General features: G+C 40.7%; 1 protein-coding gene across 17 annotated transcripts in view; it reads right to left on the bottom strand.

Moving 5' to 3' along the window:
* BIRC6 (baculoviral IAP repeat containing 6) overlaps positions 1-17,163 on the bottom strand; it is a 141,332-nt gene that overhangs the window by 118,651 nt on the left and 5,518 nt on the right. For all 17 annotated transcript variants that reach the window (XM_083497033.1, XM_083497024.1, XM_083497035.1 and 14 more), the window contains exons 2-9: positions 13,731-13,912; positions 11,122-11,259; positions 9,388-9,581; positions 8,109-8,220; positions 3,704-3,786; positions 2,806-3,028; positions 2,559-2,719; positions 1,408-1,466 (exon numbers count right to left, since the gene is read on the bottom strand). In XM_083497033.1, coding sequence (XP_083353159.1) covers positions 1,408-1,466; positions 2,559-2,719; positions 2,806-3,028; positions 3,704-3,786; positions 8,109-8,220; positions 9,388-9,581; positions 11,122-11,259; positions 13,731-13,912 — 1,152 coding nt within the window. The remainder of the gene's footprint in view (positions 1-1,407; positions 1,467-2,558; positions 2,720-2,805; positions 3,029-3,703; positions 3,787-8,108; positions 8,221-9,387; positions 9,582-11,121; positions 11,260-13,730; positions 13,913-17,163) is intronic.

Here is a 17,163-nt window from a genome sequence, read left to right as displayed (position 1 = left end):
AAAAATAAAAATTTATAGCTACATGTGAAATTATGAAAATCCTATCATAAAGCCTAGCAGAATCAATTATCTGGCATCTTCAATGAATGACAAGATTTCTTACGAAAATCAGTCAAAATAGCATATTTTAAGGCTGTTTCACAGACTTCTCAGGAGCAAACCCTGGGTTGCTCCCAGCAGTATACTCAACAGCAAAGGCCTATGGGCCACAAGCAGCCCACAGGGGTCATTTTACCGGCCCCAATCCAAGCCGCCTGCTCAGCGAGCCCCCGTGTGCTAAACCAGCACAGCACGACGGGGGATTTGCTTTTGGGGTGCCGGAAATTGCATCTGCGCAGACGTTGGAAATCGCGGGCATGCGCCCGTGATCCAGCCCATGGAGGGGGCTCTGCGGCAATGAACCAGCCCAGGCAAGGTAAGCCTTGTCAACCCCTGCTGAACAGGGTGTCGCATCTAAGCCTAGTTCCCTGGAAATTTGCCTGTATGACACACATTTTTATAGAACAAATATAGGCCCCGTTCAGATATAACAACAATGCTGTGGTTTGTTTTGACCAAAATGAGCCAGCACTAGTCTCATGCTTACACATTCAACACCTCTTTGCAAATATAGGGAGAAGACTCCCTATAGCTTTTAAATCTTTTAAATCTGATTAGCATTTCCCCCCACCTCCAATACATTAAGATGGGACAAGCATGCAAATATCGGTAGTATTACTGTCTCTACTGCTAAAACGAGATGTGTGGGGGCTATTTCAGGGGTCTCACTTGTAAAGGGAACAAGGTAAGACAGTTTGCCTCTCTCACCATAAATAAAACAGTAAGGTTTACAATGGCCCTCTGCTTCCCCCACCTGCAGCAGTGGAGGTTGGATATTTTGCATAATTTGTCAGAGAAAAACATGTAACTTAGGCTAGGAGAAAGATCCTTTCAGCAGCTTTGGAGACTGCTCTTCCACTGCTGAAAGGATCATCCTTCATCTGAGCCCAATTCATCCACAACATTTTACAACTTGTTCAATGTAAATTCAAATGGCTTTTCCAGACTGTCACTATTTTGCATGTGAAATCATGTGCAATAAGCCTCCTTCGTTTTTAATTTTTGCAGGAAGGTAGGTGAAAGGAAAATACACAAGAAGATGAGGGATAACAATTGCTTCACATGACACCAGGATCAGCCCACAAATCAGAATGAATACTTAATAAATAATAGATGTCTTATAATCTCCCTGGCAACTTTGTCCAAACAAATTAAGACGAATGTTCAATAAGTTGTTTGGAAGAAAATATTTTACTACGAAAAGCAGTATACGATATTCTAGCCGTTTACTGACTTAAGTATACTTAAATCACTCACTGCTAGTGATCCTACATTCCGCAGTGTACCAAAGAGATATTGTATGCCTACCAGTCACTGATTCTGATCTGGAATGCTCTTCACTGTCTGAATCCTCCAGTAAATCATCACTAAAGACAAGACAAAGATCACAGAGATGGTGAAGCCAAAGCAGCAATTTAATGTATTAACATTGTACTTAGCGCTAAACTTCTTTAAAAAAACTTTCGCAACGTTTTAAAAATTAATGTTTATTAATTGTGTAAAAGAGAAGGCTATAAATCATAAATAACGAACACGGGAGAGAAACTCCCAGGGGAACAGAATAATCAGGGAAGGATTTAGTTACGAGAAAGAAGTAGACTCCACTCAGGGCTCTTTGGGAGACTTAGCCTTGAGAGTAAAAATGTATGGGTGGGGGTGGGGAGTGTGTTATGGGAAAGGAAAACATCTGGACAGTGGGGTAGGAGAGACAAAGAAGTATCACAGGAGATAATAGTCAGAATGCGGAAAGAAGGGGGTGATTGCTTTCCTCCCACTCGTTTCAGAGCAGTTCCTCTGTCTATATAGGGCCAAACTGATATTGGATTGAAGGGGGGTTGCAGTAGAAACCTTTTCCTGTAGACATTACATTTTCCTTTGCCAATCAGAAAATGAAAACAGTTAAAAACAAAAGCTTCATGTTCCCAAGAAAGGATGTATTAGAAGGATCTCTCAATGTTCCAAAATCCACTCTCATTTTCAGGCAAATAAGTACACACAGGTCCCATTTTCCAAACAAAATGTGTTCCGAGGCAAACATTCACATAAGGAGCTGATGATTTCCATTATTTCCTATGGGAATGTTTCTAATCTGTGATTTTCCTCTTCTCTCTCCCTCCTGCCCAAAATTGCTCTAGCCAAACAAAGGAAAAACTGATTTATCCAATCTCCCCTGCTAGCCGATTTGTCAATTCCTCTCCCTCCCTCAGTGGTTTCTGCCCAAAATGGCTGCCACCAGCCAGCAAAACACAAACAAGTAAGAAAGTGGGCAAACTCTGGCTGTTGGGATATCTGAATCAGATGTTTGTGTAGCAAGATTTGGGTATAATTATTTGTGCCAAGATTTCTGATAATGAGCATTCTTATAGAAGGACCTGTGTATACTGCATACCAATAACAAACTTTGAACAGCATTTCCTTTGTGCATAACCAGGGCTAAGAAGAGGCAAATTTTAGCATACCTATCTCCTTCCAATTTTGGTATATCCGAACAGCTAGATGAATCTTCTATCCATGCTATTGTTGGTCTCCTTGAGTCGACCCCTGAGCTCTGCTCTCCAGACAACACAAGCTGTTGTACAATTACTGGATCATAAGCATTGATCTCAAATTTTAAGTGCACCTAAGCAAATCCAAAAACATAATGTGATTTAGAAAGATATCCCCATCTAGCAAAATTAGCATTAGAACTCTTAAAATATGAGATACCTTCATAAGTTTTGAAACATCCCATATACAGATCTTTCCTCGTTTTGTTGCAGCAGCTAAAAAGTGAGGACAGCTCCCCGATCCAAAGCAGACTATTCTGTCTGTGCCATCTGTACAAGGAAACTGCGCTGGACTTGTTGCCAGCGTGACCGAGAGGGGCACGTTTTGCGTGTGCTCGCCTTTCACAAATGGGCAGTTTGGGGAATGTCTTTCATGTTCAGACCTTAATGGATTAGAAAAATAAGTGTTTAAATGCAATAGCATAAGCTTGTCTCATCAACTTTTTGATGTACACAGGCTAGGATCCTTAGCACCTTAACACACAAAGTATATTAACATACATAAATTGGAAGCACTTGTCTAATTTGAGAAAACACTGTTCTTAAAATGGCTACAATTTTCACTACAATAATTACTGTAGAATGAGTACTGCTGGCAAATGACTGTTTTCCCATTTTAAAAGTTTGTTGTATATTTATTATTTATTTAATGTATATACTACTCTTTGCTCAAACCACAGAGTGGTTTACAACAGGTATGTAAGATAAAAACCCACGAACAATACTTAGAAAACATATACCACTAAAAACCAATTACTAATAGTAGCAGCAATGAGATCTCTTCTCCCAATGCCTGCCCTAGCCTTCCTAAAACTATAAACATATGAGAACGATGCACCTCAATAGGGAGATACTTTTTATTAACATAAAAAACACAAATAACAAATAATGGGTATTGCTCACCAGATGCAAAGCTACATTTTAAGCTTTTTATTCGTTTTAAGTTTTTTTACCTGCTGGACTGGTTAAAGATCTACATAGACCAAATATAGTTTCCTATCTAAAATACTGTATTGTAATTGAAAGCAAAAAGCGTATCTCAAATATTTTATTCTCACCAAGGTTCATCTGTTGGCTCCCAGCACACCAAACACACACTACACGTAAAACACATGGCTCTGTCATCTCCTGATGAGGCAGGCTGTCACAAGCGGGGAAGGAGAGAGAGAGAAAATACTAAGTTATAAGAAGACATTAACATTGCAGTGAGCTACCTAGGCCATTTAGTATATAAACTGAATTGGGAGTAAGCCGCATGGAAGTGGTATTATTACTTCCAAGTAAACATACACGGGATTGTACTATGTAACACACTCGTTAACCAGGTTCCCGAAAAATGGCACAAATAATTCTATGTTCTCAAGGATGCAGCATGGCAAACCACCTTTAAATATGAGATCTCCCTAGAGGGAGATCGGAAGACCTATGGATTACAAATTTGATTAAGGTGAAAGTTGGAGCTTTTGGGACATTTGGGTCATTTGGACTTAAAAGGAATAAGAAACATGATTTGGGCTCCACTTTTGAATATGGAGGTCTGGTTGGAAGAAACATAGACCCTATTGGGACAGAGCTTCTCCAAGACTCGATGTCCAACATAAAGGACTACCAACAAAACCGGCAGAGAGGGACTGAGAGAGATTTGAGGGCCTCGGACGTGAGGGATCCAGGCTGAGAACTGATAGACTGATGGATATTCTTTGGGGACCGAAACCGGGAAAGAGGGGGGTGAGAGTTTTGGAATCCAAAGGGTATATAATTATATGCTGTTTTTTGTTATTTCGTTTTGTAATTAATATAAAAATTGGGAAATTTGTGGAAGGGAATTTGGGTCGACCTTAGAAAAGGGCGTAAATGATGAGTACTGTGGTTTAATTGAGGTCTATAAGTTAAATTTGGTTAATTAAGATGAATTAAGTAAAGTATTAATAAGGTAAAAGTTGGGGATAAGAACTTGCTGAGTTAACTATTGGAATTGGGATGCAAGAAGGGGAGGTGTGGGGAAGTCAAGGAAAGTGGTTAAGAAATTAAGGATTTAAAATTATATTTGTTATTTGTGTTGTGTTTGTCTCTAGTTGTTTATGTTTTTGTGTTTGTCTTAAAAATATGTGAAAACCTTAATAAAAATTTCATTTAAAAAAAAAGAGAGATCCAAAAGCAATTTCGCATATGGCATGTGAGCCTGTTTCAAGAGGGGGAAGATCAAATATATCCCACGGCATGTGTCAAGCCCTATGAAACAATTAACTCATGAGTAGCCAATGTGATGTCATCTAATACCCCAGATCATTGTCATGCTGACAGTTGGAGAACAAGAACATCCATGCTGGGTAGCCTGCTTAAAATCTTGAAATCACAACTCTACCTCAATAATGTTAACCTAAGGATTTTCTGGCTTTCTATTATCCAGATACCCTTCCACATGATTCTCTCTCTAAAGGGACCCTGTACATCCAGCATGCAACTTCTGCATATTAGAGATAATTTGGGGTGAGAGTACCCTTAAAATGCATTGTAAATATTAATGCATTGTAAATATTAATATTCTGCAAACCAGGGGAGGGTCTTTTCAATGGTGGTGCCCCAGATGAGGAACACCCTCCCCTCAAAGGTATGTCTGATGCAGACATGAGTTTTTGGTACCTGATGAAGAGACACCTGCGCCCTCAGGTGTCTGCTGGACACTAGTGCCTGTTATTATTCTAGTAGTTTCTTTTGGCTGTTGAGGATGTCATAATCATAGAAAATCAACTGAAACCAATGAACTTAAATAGTTTAAATCCATTTATTTTAATGGTTACTCTCCATGACTTCATTAGATATCATAGAATTATAGAACTGTAGAGTTGGAAGGCACAACGAGGGTCATCTAGTCCAGCCTCCTGCAATCCAAGGATCTTTTACTCAACCTGGGGCTCAAACCCATGACCCCGGGATTAAGAGTTTCATGCTCTGCCAACCGAGCTATCTTTTATTATGTGCACTGTATTTTATGCCTGTTGCTTTGGGTTTGCCATTCCATGAAGAGAGGGTAATATTTTAAATAAAATGAAAATAATGTTGCTGGTGGAAGACAGCCATCTTTCTGATAGATCTGTTTGCTATTACTCATCTTCTCTTTGAAAACAACTCACAGGTTTCCTTGGAAGATAATTCAAAAACCACTGCTATAGCTCAACATCGTTTTGGTCTGTCTCATTCAAGAACAGTAATTAAAGTTTTAAGAATAGCATATTGTTCTTGGCTGGAGCCAAAGAAAACAGTTCCAAATACTATACTTCTAAACAGAGGCTGGAAATAAGTATTTCACAACTTTTGCTCCTCTACATACAGTATTTTATTTTTATTATTTTTATTATTGTATACCACCCTTCATTCAAAGATCACAGAGTGGTTCACAACATAAAAATACAGAAAGAGAACGATAATGCATAAAAAACAACCATTAACTCCCCTCCCACAAAAAAACATTTAAAGGGCCATAGAATGTTAATCAGCCAAAGACCTGGTTATAGAGAAATGTTTTCACTTGGCACATAAAGATATGTAAAGAAGGCACCAGGTGAGCCTCCCTGGGGAGAGCATTCTACAAATAGGGAGCCACTGCAGAAGAGGCCTGTTCTTGTGTTGCCACCCTCAGAACAAAGAGCCTCAGTTGATGAACACAGGATTTGGTTTGGTTCCTATAGGGAGAGAGGTGGTCCAGTATTCTGATGCAATTGCCTTTCAAAAATAATTGCAAAAATAATAATATATGGAAAGTTCAAATAATTACTTTACAAGAGTCATCATGTAACAATTTCTCCATCTTTCTATTTTGTGAGCTCTTGCAACAGCAACCAAATAGTTACAATTTCACTCTATAGGTCCAAATAAAACAACAATCTAAACCAGCAGACACCTAGCAAATTGTCTCCCACAGTTATCATATTTGAACATTCAGCATCAAGAATATAATACTACATAATTGCAAATAATGGCCATTTAATAATAATAATAATAATAATAATAAATTTTATTTATATCCCGCCCTCCCCAGCCGAAGCCGGGCTCAGGGCGGCTAACAACAATAAAACAGTATAAAAGTATAACATAAACAACACTCTAAAATCATTCATTGTAAAATTAATTAATTCAGGCCACTGGCAACCATTGGGCCAGAGCTCCGCGAAGATTGCCGAGGGAGGGAGTCAGGCTGTGCCCTGGCCAAAGGCCTGGCGGAACAACTCTGTCTTGCAGGCCCTGCGGAAAGATGTCAAGTCCCGCAGGGCCCTGGTCTCTTGTGACAGAGTGTTCCACCAGATCGGAGCCACAGCCGAAAAAGCCCTGGCTCTAGTTGAGGCCAGCCTAACTTCTCTGTGGCCTGGGACCTTCAAGATGTTTTTATTTGAAGACCGTAAGTTTCTCTGTGGGGCATACCAGGAGAGGCGGTCCCGTAGGTACGAGGGTCCTAGGCCGTATAGGGCTTTAAAGGTTAAAACCAGCACCTTAAATCTGATCCTGTACTCCACCGGGAGCCAGTGCAGCTGGTGTAGCACCGGATGAATGTGATCTCGCAGCGAAGACCCCATAAGGAGTCTCGCCGCGGCATTCTGCACCCGCTGGAGTTTCTGGGTCAGTCTCAAGGGCAGCCCCACGTAGAGCGAGTTACAATAATCCAATCTGGAGGTGACCGTCGCATGGATCACAGTGGCCAGGTCAGGGCGAGAGAGGTAAGGAGCCAACTGCTTAGCTTGGCGGAGATGGAAAAATGCCGCCTTTGTTATAGCTGCAATCTGCGCCTCCATGGAAAGGGAGGCGTCGAAGATTACACCCAAACTCTTAACAGACGGTGCTGGCACTAATTGCGCCCCCGCAAGAGATGGGAGTTGCCCCCCCAATCCCATATCGCCCCGCCCTAGCCACAGGACCTCTGTCTTCGAAGGATTTAGCTTCAACCGGCTCCCACGTAACCATCCAGCCACAGCTTCCAAACATCTGGTCAGTGTGTCTGGGGCCGAGTCAGGATGGCCATCCATCAACAGATAGAGTTGGGTGTCATCGGCATACTGATGGCAACCCAGCCCAAAACTCCGGACAAGCTGGGCGAGGGGGCGCATAAAGATGTTGAAAAGCATCGGGGAGAGTATCGCACCCTGAGGTACTCCACACACCAAGGAGTGGCGCGATGACAATTCCCCCCCAAGCGCCACCCTCTGTCCCCGACCAGAGAGAAACGAGCGCAGCCATTGAAGGACTGTGCCCTGGATCCCCACGTCGGCAAGGCGGTGGTCCAGAAGTTCGTGATCGACCATGTCGAAAGCTGCTGATAGATCTAGAAGAATCAGCAGCCCCGACCCGCCTCGATCCAGCTGTCTACGAAGATCATCTGTTAGGGCGACCAGAGCCGTCTCGGTCCCATGACCAGTGCGGAAGCCGGACTGGAATGGATCCAAAATTTATAAAAGGTGCCGAAAATTTTACCTGATGGTAGAACCCAGCTTGAGCCATGGGATCTGGCTGTGCCCACCTATAACCTACATGAGGCCATGAAGTGAATGTTTCCCGTCTGTTAGCCTCACTATACATCAAAGACCTTTAAAAACAAAGTAGAAAGTGCAAGTTTAGGTGTGATAAGAGGCTGCTTAATTTTTGCAACACCCCACCCATCTGTAAGTTCTGCTGTCCCAAAGAAATATTATTCCCTATTTGCACCTTGTTCACACAACCAGAGATCACTAACATAACTGCCTGCCTCCCATTCCCTAATTCAAGGAGTTTCCTACCCATATATTAATTCCACCACCCATATTCTAGCTTTACACAATAAAAACAAACAACCTCTTCCACCCATGGGCACCTTTGCCTGCCACTAAAAGGCATTTCCCAAAATGGAGATTTAGCATGTTAGGTCACAAGTCATGCAGGCTTGCTGTATTGTGTTACCAGTGGAGAGATTGATAAAGAGTACCACTCCACAAAAGCCTAGATATATACAATGTACCAACTGCTCTAAGTATCTTCCTTGTGCATCCAAAGGGTGGGCAGGTGTTAATGTATGGGGCTTTCATCTTGATTGTGCTTTGCAATCAAGTTTCTGCTCCTCATATAAGATGGATACATGACAAATGCTTGATAATGCAGCCCATAGTCATACATACTGGTCCAAAAGGACTTGGTCCAGCAGAACTTCCTGCTCAGGCCCTCTGGGACTGCAAACCTACTGGGACTGTCAAGTCATCTGAAAGACGACAGCACGTGGCTAATGTCTCTATCTGGCTTGGCAGCTAATAGTAGTAGTAGTAGTAGTAGTAGTAATAATAATAATAATAATAATAATAATAATAATAATAATTTATTTGTACCCTGCCCATCTGGCTGGGTTTCCCCAGCAACTGTGGGCGGCTTCCACAAAGACCAAAAATACACTAAGATGTCACACATTAAAAACTTCCCTGAACAGGTTATAAATGGGTCTAGTCCCATTCATAAACATTTGTGTTGCAACTGAATGCACACTAGCAAGTTGTACTTTTTCCTTCTTCTAACCATCAACAAATTCACCCCTCTTTTAGCGCCAGGAACCTCTTCTTCAAGCCATCTAGAGAAATAAGGTTGAAATGGCACCCTGAAATCCTCTCACCCTCCCACTTACATTATTTCTTCCATTCAAATTCATTCCAAATGTGTTTATATTGGAAACTCCTGAAAGTCACATGCACAAAAGCAACAGATTCCAACAGATAAATTATCTTTTCCATACCTATCTACTGATCGGCCAGGCCCCACACCAAGTTCAGGTCGTGCACTGGGCAAGAGGTACGATAATCTATCCATCACAGATGAGGCTACAGGTAAGGCAGCAATATTTTGATTTATCTTCTTGAGTTCATTTACAATGGCACTGGCGACAGACTTCAATACATGATGCGGGAGATGGAACATAACCGTTGCCCACTACAAAGAGAAAAAGCAATGTAGTATGTATATGTGTGTGTATACATATATATAAACACAACATTGGACATTTGCATCAGGTCTATATGGAGATCCTCAAAATTTGTCAGCACGGACCATTTAAACAGCAATGATTCCACTACTTTGAGATGTGGAAAGAACTGGTATTACAGATTGTGACTAATCAGACCTTTGAAGTTTCACATAGTATAGGACAAACTAGGGAATGTGAAAAGCATAAAAATAAAATCAAAATTACTAATAGCTTGACTCCTACTTCTAAGAATACAGTGGTACCTTGGTTTTCGAACAGCATGCATTCAAAAACCGAAGCCACAGAAGCTGCGCTGGATGTTCGGCTTCTGAAAATCATTTGAAAACCGGAACAATCACTTCCAGGTTTTGATCGTTTGGGAGCCAAGGTGTTCAGCTTCGAAGGTACAACTGTACTAGGAAAGGGATCTCCCTGATTTTGAGAATCAAACATTCCATTGTGGGAGGTTCCCCAACCCCTGGAAAATACTTTTCGGCAGGCACAAAGTGGTATAGCTGAAAGTGGTTTACTCAGTAGAGGCCACTTTCTGTAGCCCTCCCGTCTTGCTACTGTATCCTGCACTGGGATTCAAGGAAACTCAAAGACCAGAGCAGAAATTGGGTCAGTTTCACCAATTAATCCAAAATACAAAGAATTATGCTAACACTTGGTAAAGGTCATTCCTCAAAAACAGTGCAAATATACACCCACATAGACTTAACACAGCTGATCGAGAGAAACAAGCCTTTTACAAATTGATTAAAACACTTTTTCCATTTTTCCTTTCCAAAATTTAAAGCGAGTAGCTTTAAGGTAAACAAGGAAGATTGGTAAACTTCCGTCTTTTAAGATTAAGCCAGACACATGTCATAGGTGGATTTAAGCAATAAGAAAATTACCCAAGTGGTAGCTGACTCCCAGAAAAGTCCCCTGCATGGATTTATGGCATGACTGAGCCTCATATGGTTAAGGGGAACAAGGTTGTGCCCCTGGTCCCACCAAGACGCTACCCCTGCCTGTCCAGCTCTCACAAACCAGATCGACTGTACATTAAAGCAAAGGTCTACATGGGGAGCCAGCTATATTTGTGGAAACTTCTCCATGCGATCAGGAGACCCAAGCACATAGAGGTGCCTTCCCAAGTACACCCAGCTCCCCTGTCAGATCTTTTCTCAACATACTGAGGTTTAGAGGCAGAGCTGCCAAGAAGGCACAATGTCAGGACATGGCCAGAGCCGCAGCTCCACCTCCCTTGAATCATGGAGTCTCTTCACATAATAAATGTGGGGAGAAGGCAAAAACACAAAAACGTGCATTGAGTTCTCTATCCTTTACATGTTATTGTGGCATGCAATTCTGTACATTATTCATGTTTAAGCCCTGAAAGATAAATTAATTGCATATGACAACAAAAACCTGTAACGATACTTCCAACAACACGCAACAGAAACAGCCAAGAGGTTATCCTTCTAGAATTTGAAAGATTTGAGCGGATAAATCTCTTACCTTTGCAACTTTGTGGTTTGCTGCTGTTTCATGTGAGGTATTTTTTAAGCCATCTTTCAATTGTGCGAGAAACAAATCATACCCCTCTGTGCTTGACACATCTACCTTCTCGATGCATGCAGATAACAGTTGTTGAGCCTAAGATGTGCGAAATATGTTAGAAATGTCTAAGACAACACCAAAAGATCAGTCCTCGTTCAGTGTTATTTATTTAATTTCCTACATCCCTACAAGTCTTACAAACCAACGTATTAGATACCCGTTCATTATCAAAGTTCTTTTTTTAATATTCAAAGGCTTATCAAAGCTTTGCAGATGCTGGTTCTAGGTATAAGTTTAAGTTTAATATATTCTACGCTGTACAAACATCTATGGAAGCCGCCCAGAGTGGCTGGGGAAACCCAGCCAGATAGGCGGGGTACAAATAATAAATTATTATTATTATTAAATCTAGATAGCTCTGAGGCAGACACTACTAATTTATTGCTATTTATTGCATTTGTATCCCGCCTTTCCTCCAAGGAGCTCAAGGTCATATACATGACTCTTCCCCATTTTTACTTCCCAGAGTTGACCTGAGATACTAGTTTCTCAGACCCCAAGTCTATTCAGGCCTTGCTGCTGCTCAGTCACTATATTTACCAGAAATGTTCTCAGGTGCTATTTATATTTATTAATTTGGAGCATTTACTTCTCCCACCCCAGAAATATTCCTGTAGATATTCATGGATCTAACTCCAAGTAATTAAGAGATAGATAATCCAAAAGGAACTCCATTAACAGTATAAATAAAAACAATTTCTGACATCTACTGAGCTGCCAGCCACCTGAAATCCCAAAGGCAGAATTAGGCCTTGGGTTATTCACCAGCAAATTCCAATCAGGAAGGAGATCCAGCCAAAGGCACAAAGGGCACCCAGCAGAAGAGAAAACAATTTACTACCACTTCCAAAAGCTTGCCTGACCTTTGATATTAACAAAAATTACTCATTCGTGGCGGAAGAACATTGATATTAGAGGGAAAACATTGAGCTACAGTTTGAACATTAGAAAAGAGCAAGGTAATAGTAGGTGGCTAATGGTTTCATTTATTCATTTCAATTTGTAGCCAATTTTCCCCTCTAACTCAGTATTATATACACAAAGTGGCAGCTGCTCTCTAGGATTTCAGACAGCAACATTTCTCAATCTTACCAGGAGATACTACAGATCAAACCTGGGATCTTCTACTGAGCTACACCATTCACCATTCCTCCTGCTAAACTCAACTGAAGCCCCACCAGTGTGCCATGATATCAACAGATATATTGTGAGCAAGCTTTTGTGGGCTAGAGCCCACTTCAGACCCTTCAAATGTTAGTTGGCAGCTATGCAGATACATAGATACAGAGTGGGGGAAATGTACACAGTGGGACTAAGTGACCATGAAGAGCAAGAAGCATAGTGTCTGACTATTGTACGTAAAGTTTAAAATGTACGCAAGATAAGCATAATGACTATTCAGCAGTAGTGAGTCATAATACAGTCTTCCTAGCTTTGCTATGCCAACATATAACATTTAACGGGAGGGGAAACTAAACTTGATCTAAACTTAAATTATTCTTAAACAAATAAAATCAAGCTCATGATAACACTGGTAACCAGGTTTATGCAAATATACACTTTCAAAATGTTATAGTAAAACACACAGCGACCCCTGGTATTTCTGTTGATTCTTACATAGTGTCCTCACAGCATGCATCTCAACTCATTGGGGACACATTAAGAAATGGGGGAGGGCAGGGAAGTCAAGAACCTATTCCTATACAATTTACAAAAAAGCCACTTAGCATCTTCAAGCAATTCTTACTCATATCAGCCCAGACAGGCAAGCATCTATTTAAATACATTATCATCCACTAGTTATTTATTGGTGTACTCAAGAAAGGTTCACCTAATTCTACCAAATCCAGCAGCAGCTAGTAATTTTTAATCTGAATATTTTCCAAATAGCCAATATAGACTTTAAAATACAGGAAAAGCTATGGATGAATATTTTCATGAACACAAATGATTTAAACATCAATCTTTCTCCGAAACAGGCAGAACATAAAGAGATTACAGTACATGATCTCAATGATCAGGAATGTATGTATGGGAGAAGGGACTTCAAAAGCACCCTAGATCAAAACTATACAGGGTTTTAAAAGGGGGGAAAAAGGATATTAAAAATAGCCTGGAAACAAAGTGACAACCAATAGTGCTCTTGCTCTATTGGGGTTATATGCTCCTAGACTCTATATGCTAACACTCCACAGCAACACTAACATATTCTGGAACAACTGAAGTTTCCAAACTGCTTCATGGTTGCTCTATGCATAATACATTATACAGTCCAGTTGACAGTTTACCAGGGCATGTACAAACTGAACACATATAGATAAGGAGCAACTACAGTCTTGCACCCTACAGCAGCAGCAGCAACCCTACAATGTATTCTAAAATAATGAATATGTATTACTGCTCTGATACAGACACCTGTAAAATGTTATCCATTAGGCGCACAGTTTAAGCAAAACTAGGAGCCAAGAAAAAATACTGCAGTGATAGTAACAGCTCTAACTACTTACCTCTGTCACTGGCAATTCAAGCTGAACCACATCATCTTGCTTAGAAACAGGTGTTTGCAGAGCTGTGTCTAACAGCAAGATACCATTCAGATCTTTCCTACATCCAACTGCATAATCATCCACAAAGATTACTTTATCCACAGCAGAAATGTACTGACATTTCACCCGTCCACCTGGCTTAGCTGTAAAGAGTAAAAAGAGAACTATGTTAAAACAATTATTCTTCAAATCTTATTAGTAGCTTTGGAGGAGAAATAATAACCACCCTGGCTTTTTAAAATCAGAAGCAATTAATCCTGTTGATGTCTTGGCTAATTGGAATTAGACTTATGGTCAAACTTTACCAGCAGGGTAGGAGAGAGATTCTACTAGCTCCAATTCCAACAACTGTGTATGACTCTCTGCTTCCTAGCCGCCTCCTCCCAATAGTAGATTCTATGAAGTCTTAAAAATCAAACTAAAAACTTGGAACATCTTCAGAAACATCCTGAAGTGGAACACAAGGTAATGCTATCCAAAAAAGAGATACACCATCACACATGTCTTTTACATAAGCCTAAAGTGGATCTTTGGATAAGAGCCACTATTTTTTAGATAGTAATTACTATTATTGCGTGACTCTATGATGTTGTATTCTTCGCACCAACAGAAGATTTTGGATCTTCGAACAACAACCAACTTTTTTCACAAGTGCACCAGGCTCACCATTTGAGAACACCACTTTGTGCTATATAATACATATGCAGCCCCAAACACCTTAAAGAAGTTTTGCTATTAGTCCACAAACACTTTCTGCCTGCGCTACTTATAATTCCACAACGACTGTGTTTTAAAGTTTCCAGCAGCCTCAAAACTTAATCATATTGCTACTTTATCTTATTCATCCTTCAAATTAAATTTCACAAATTGCACACAAAAATCTTGCAAAGATTCATGGAACACATCTTCATCTGTATCAAGTTCCACAACCCTCCAGGATCTTTGGAACACCCCATTATCTAGTCAAAGTACTAAAGATCTCAGCAATTCTCAGCTCTATCCAGTGAAAATCAGGTAGGGGAAGGGAGTGTACATTATGAAACTGCTGCCCATCTCCTGGCCCCCTCCCCCACTAATCGATGCTGACAGTTGCACTGCAGGGGGGGGGGGAGTCATATGATAAGCCATGTTCATTAGGATGCTGGACCCAAACTGGGATTCACTGGTTAAAACTAAAACTTCAAACTGTATGTGGAGGATGGCTGATGGGCTCACAGTTGCCACAGAATAATCAGAATACGATACAGATATCCACGCCCCCTTCTAGCCGCCTGATTGGCCGCCTGCCCGTGGGCGTGGTGCGCCAGCCAGGTGAGTGGGCAGCAGGGGGCTAATGCCCCCTGCTTGAGGCTTGGATCGGATCCCGCCCACAACCACTCCCCTCTCTTGAAGGAGAGTCTTTGCCACAGAATAATCAGAATACGATACAGAATAATCAGAACCCAACAATGGGAGGTTGGGAGTGTTCCTTCACTGGAGGTTTTTATGCAGAGGTTGGACGGCCATCTGTCATGAAAGCTTTAGTTGACTAGATGACTCTTGGAGTCCCTTCCAACTCTACAATTCCATGATTCTATGATTCTCAAAAAGCAGGCTGTGACATCTTGCCAGCTGAAGCTTCTGGACATTTTGAATGGGAATGCCCCTTGTACAGTGCATTGCAACAGCGGATCCCTCAATTACAAAAACATGAAAAATGGCAAGCCAATGTTTTCTAGGGTGGCCCAGCCAGCATAAAAATTATAAGAGATAAAAGGTGCTCAAACAACAGTTGTCCTCTTATTCCACAAATGATGATGGTTCAGAAGCACTCCAAGTTATGAACCAGATCCAACAAACAACTCCAAATATGACAAACTCACCCCTCAAAGAAAGCTTCCAAATCCCCACTAAATATTATTCCCATCTTACCTACATTTAGTTTCAGCTTACCTTTCCACAACTGGCACAATGGGATGGCTGTGAGCACTGAAACCATTGCTCCTGGATCCATTAACACTTATAAAGCTCAATACTATCAGCATGCTACGCTTCACTGCAAATTTCTATCAGACTGTACAATTACCAGCATTGAATGAAAAATAATTCCTTTCAAAAGGGTTTATGTGCAGCAATGTCTACACACGTTAGTGTTTCATGTAAGTGATATTTGCTACATGATAACATTAAAACCTCCTATTTGTATCATAATGAGTGACCAGAAACAATTCTTCTTGGTTGTGTCAAATACTGAGGAACATGCATAGATTTCTCCACACCATCAACAGCAAAACAGCAAAATGAAGGACATCATCACACTGCTAATTCTGTGTTCAGAAAAGACCACAGGCAATCTGGCTTTAAATGCACATGAATTAGGCTTGCATGCCTGAAGGCAAAATTTGGTCACCACTGTTAATACTTGGCATGACAGGACTAACACAAAGTCGCGCAGCAGCCTTCATGAACCTGGTGCTCCTCCATATGTTTTGGGCTACAACTCCAATCAGCCCCTGTTAGCTGATTGCTCACTGGAATTGTTGTAGTCCAAAATATCTGAAGGGTACCAGGTTGGCAAACACTGATTAAACAAGACAGAATGATCAAATTCAGCTCAAGTATGTATAAAGACCACTCCTTAAGATTGGTTGTAGTTGCAATTATTCCTAGACAGAATTATTATTCCTGGAAAGCATATAAAGTTCACCTGAAACTCAAAGTCAACATCTTTACTCGATAGGTATAAGGGTGTTGCTTACAAGGTCAAGCTCATCTACAAAAAAGAAAATAGTAAAAGTGTTCAGCCAAAAGAAGGAATGGTAATAACCCTTTTCCATCTAAGCTTTTCTTAGAAGTGAACCAAAAATACTATTTTCCTCAGGTGAAGCCCCTTCCTAACATCAACAGTCCGAAAGCCTACATCAAATCACATCTGTCCAAGTACATCACAACCCCCAGATTAGACTGGATGAATTCTGGAAGTTAATAAATTACTACTGATATGAGAAAACAGAACTCAAGACTACCTTATTTTTGTTATATTATTGTATTATTAACAACACTACTTAAAAATTGAAGAAACACTCTCTTAAAACACATATGACTGAATACATATGAATGCAAAAGAACTAAAATTATACTTAGGAATATAACCGCTTACACTGCTGAAGTTCCACAGAAGTCAATGGGACCAGTACACCAGTGTAAAGGGCAATCCTGAAGATAGACTCAAATGCAGGCCAAATGTTAATGTATGGTGAAGAACCGACTGTCAGGGACATGTGACTCATGACCATGACCTGTATATAAAGTTTAGGACAAAATTAATCCTAAATAGTCGTACTTTAAGAACAGAAAGGCATTCCCATGCGCAAAGAATGTTGGTGACATCCTCAAATGACATGTTTTAAGTACT

The sequence above is a fragment of the Podarcis liolepis genome (genome assembly GCF_965112155.1).
Source record: "Podarcis liolepis genome assembly, chromosome: 3".
Classification (NCBI taxonomy): Eukaryota; Metazoa; Chordata; class Lepidosauria; order Squamata; family Lacertidae; genus Podarcis; species Podarcis liolepis.
This window is presented reverse-complemented; position numbering and strand designations above follow the sequence as displayed.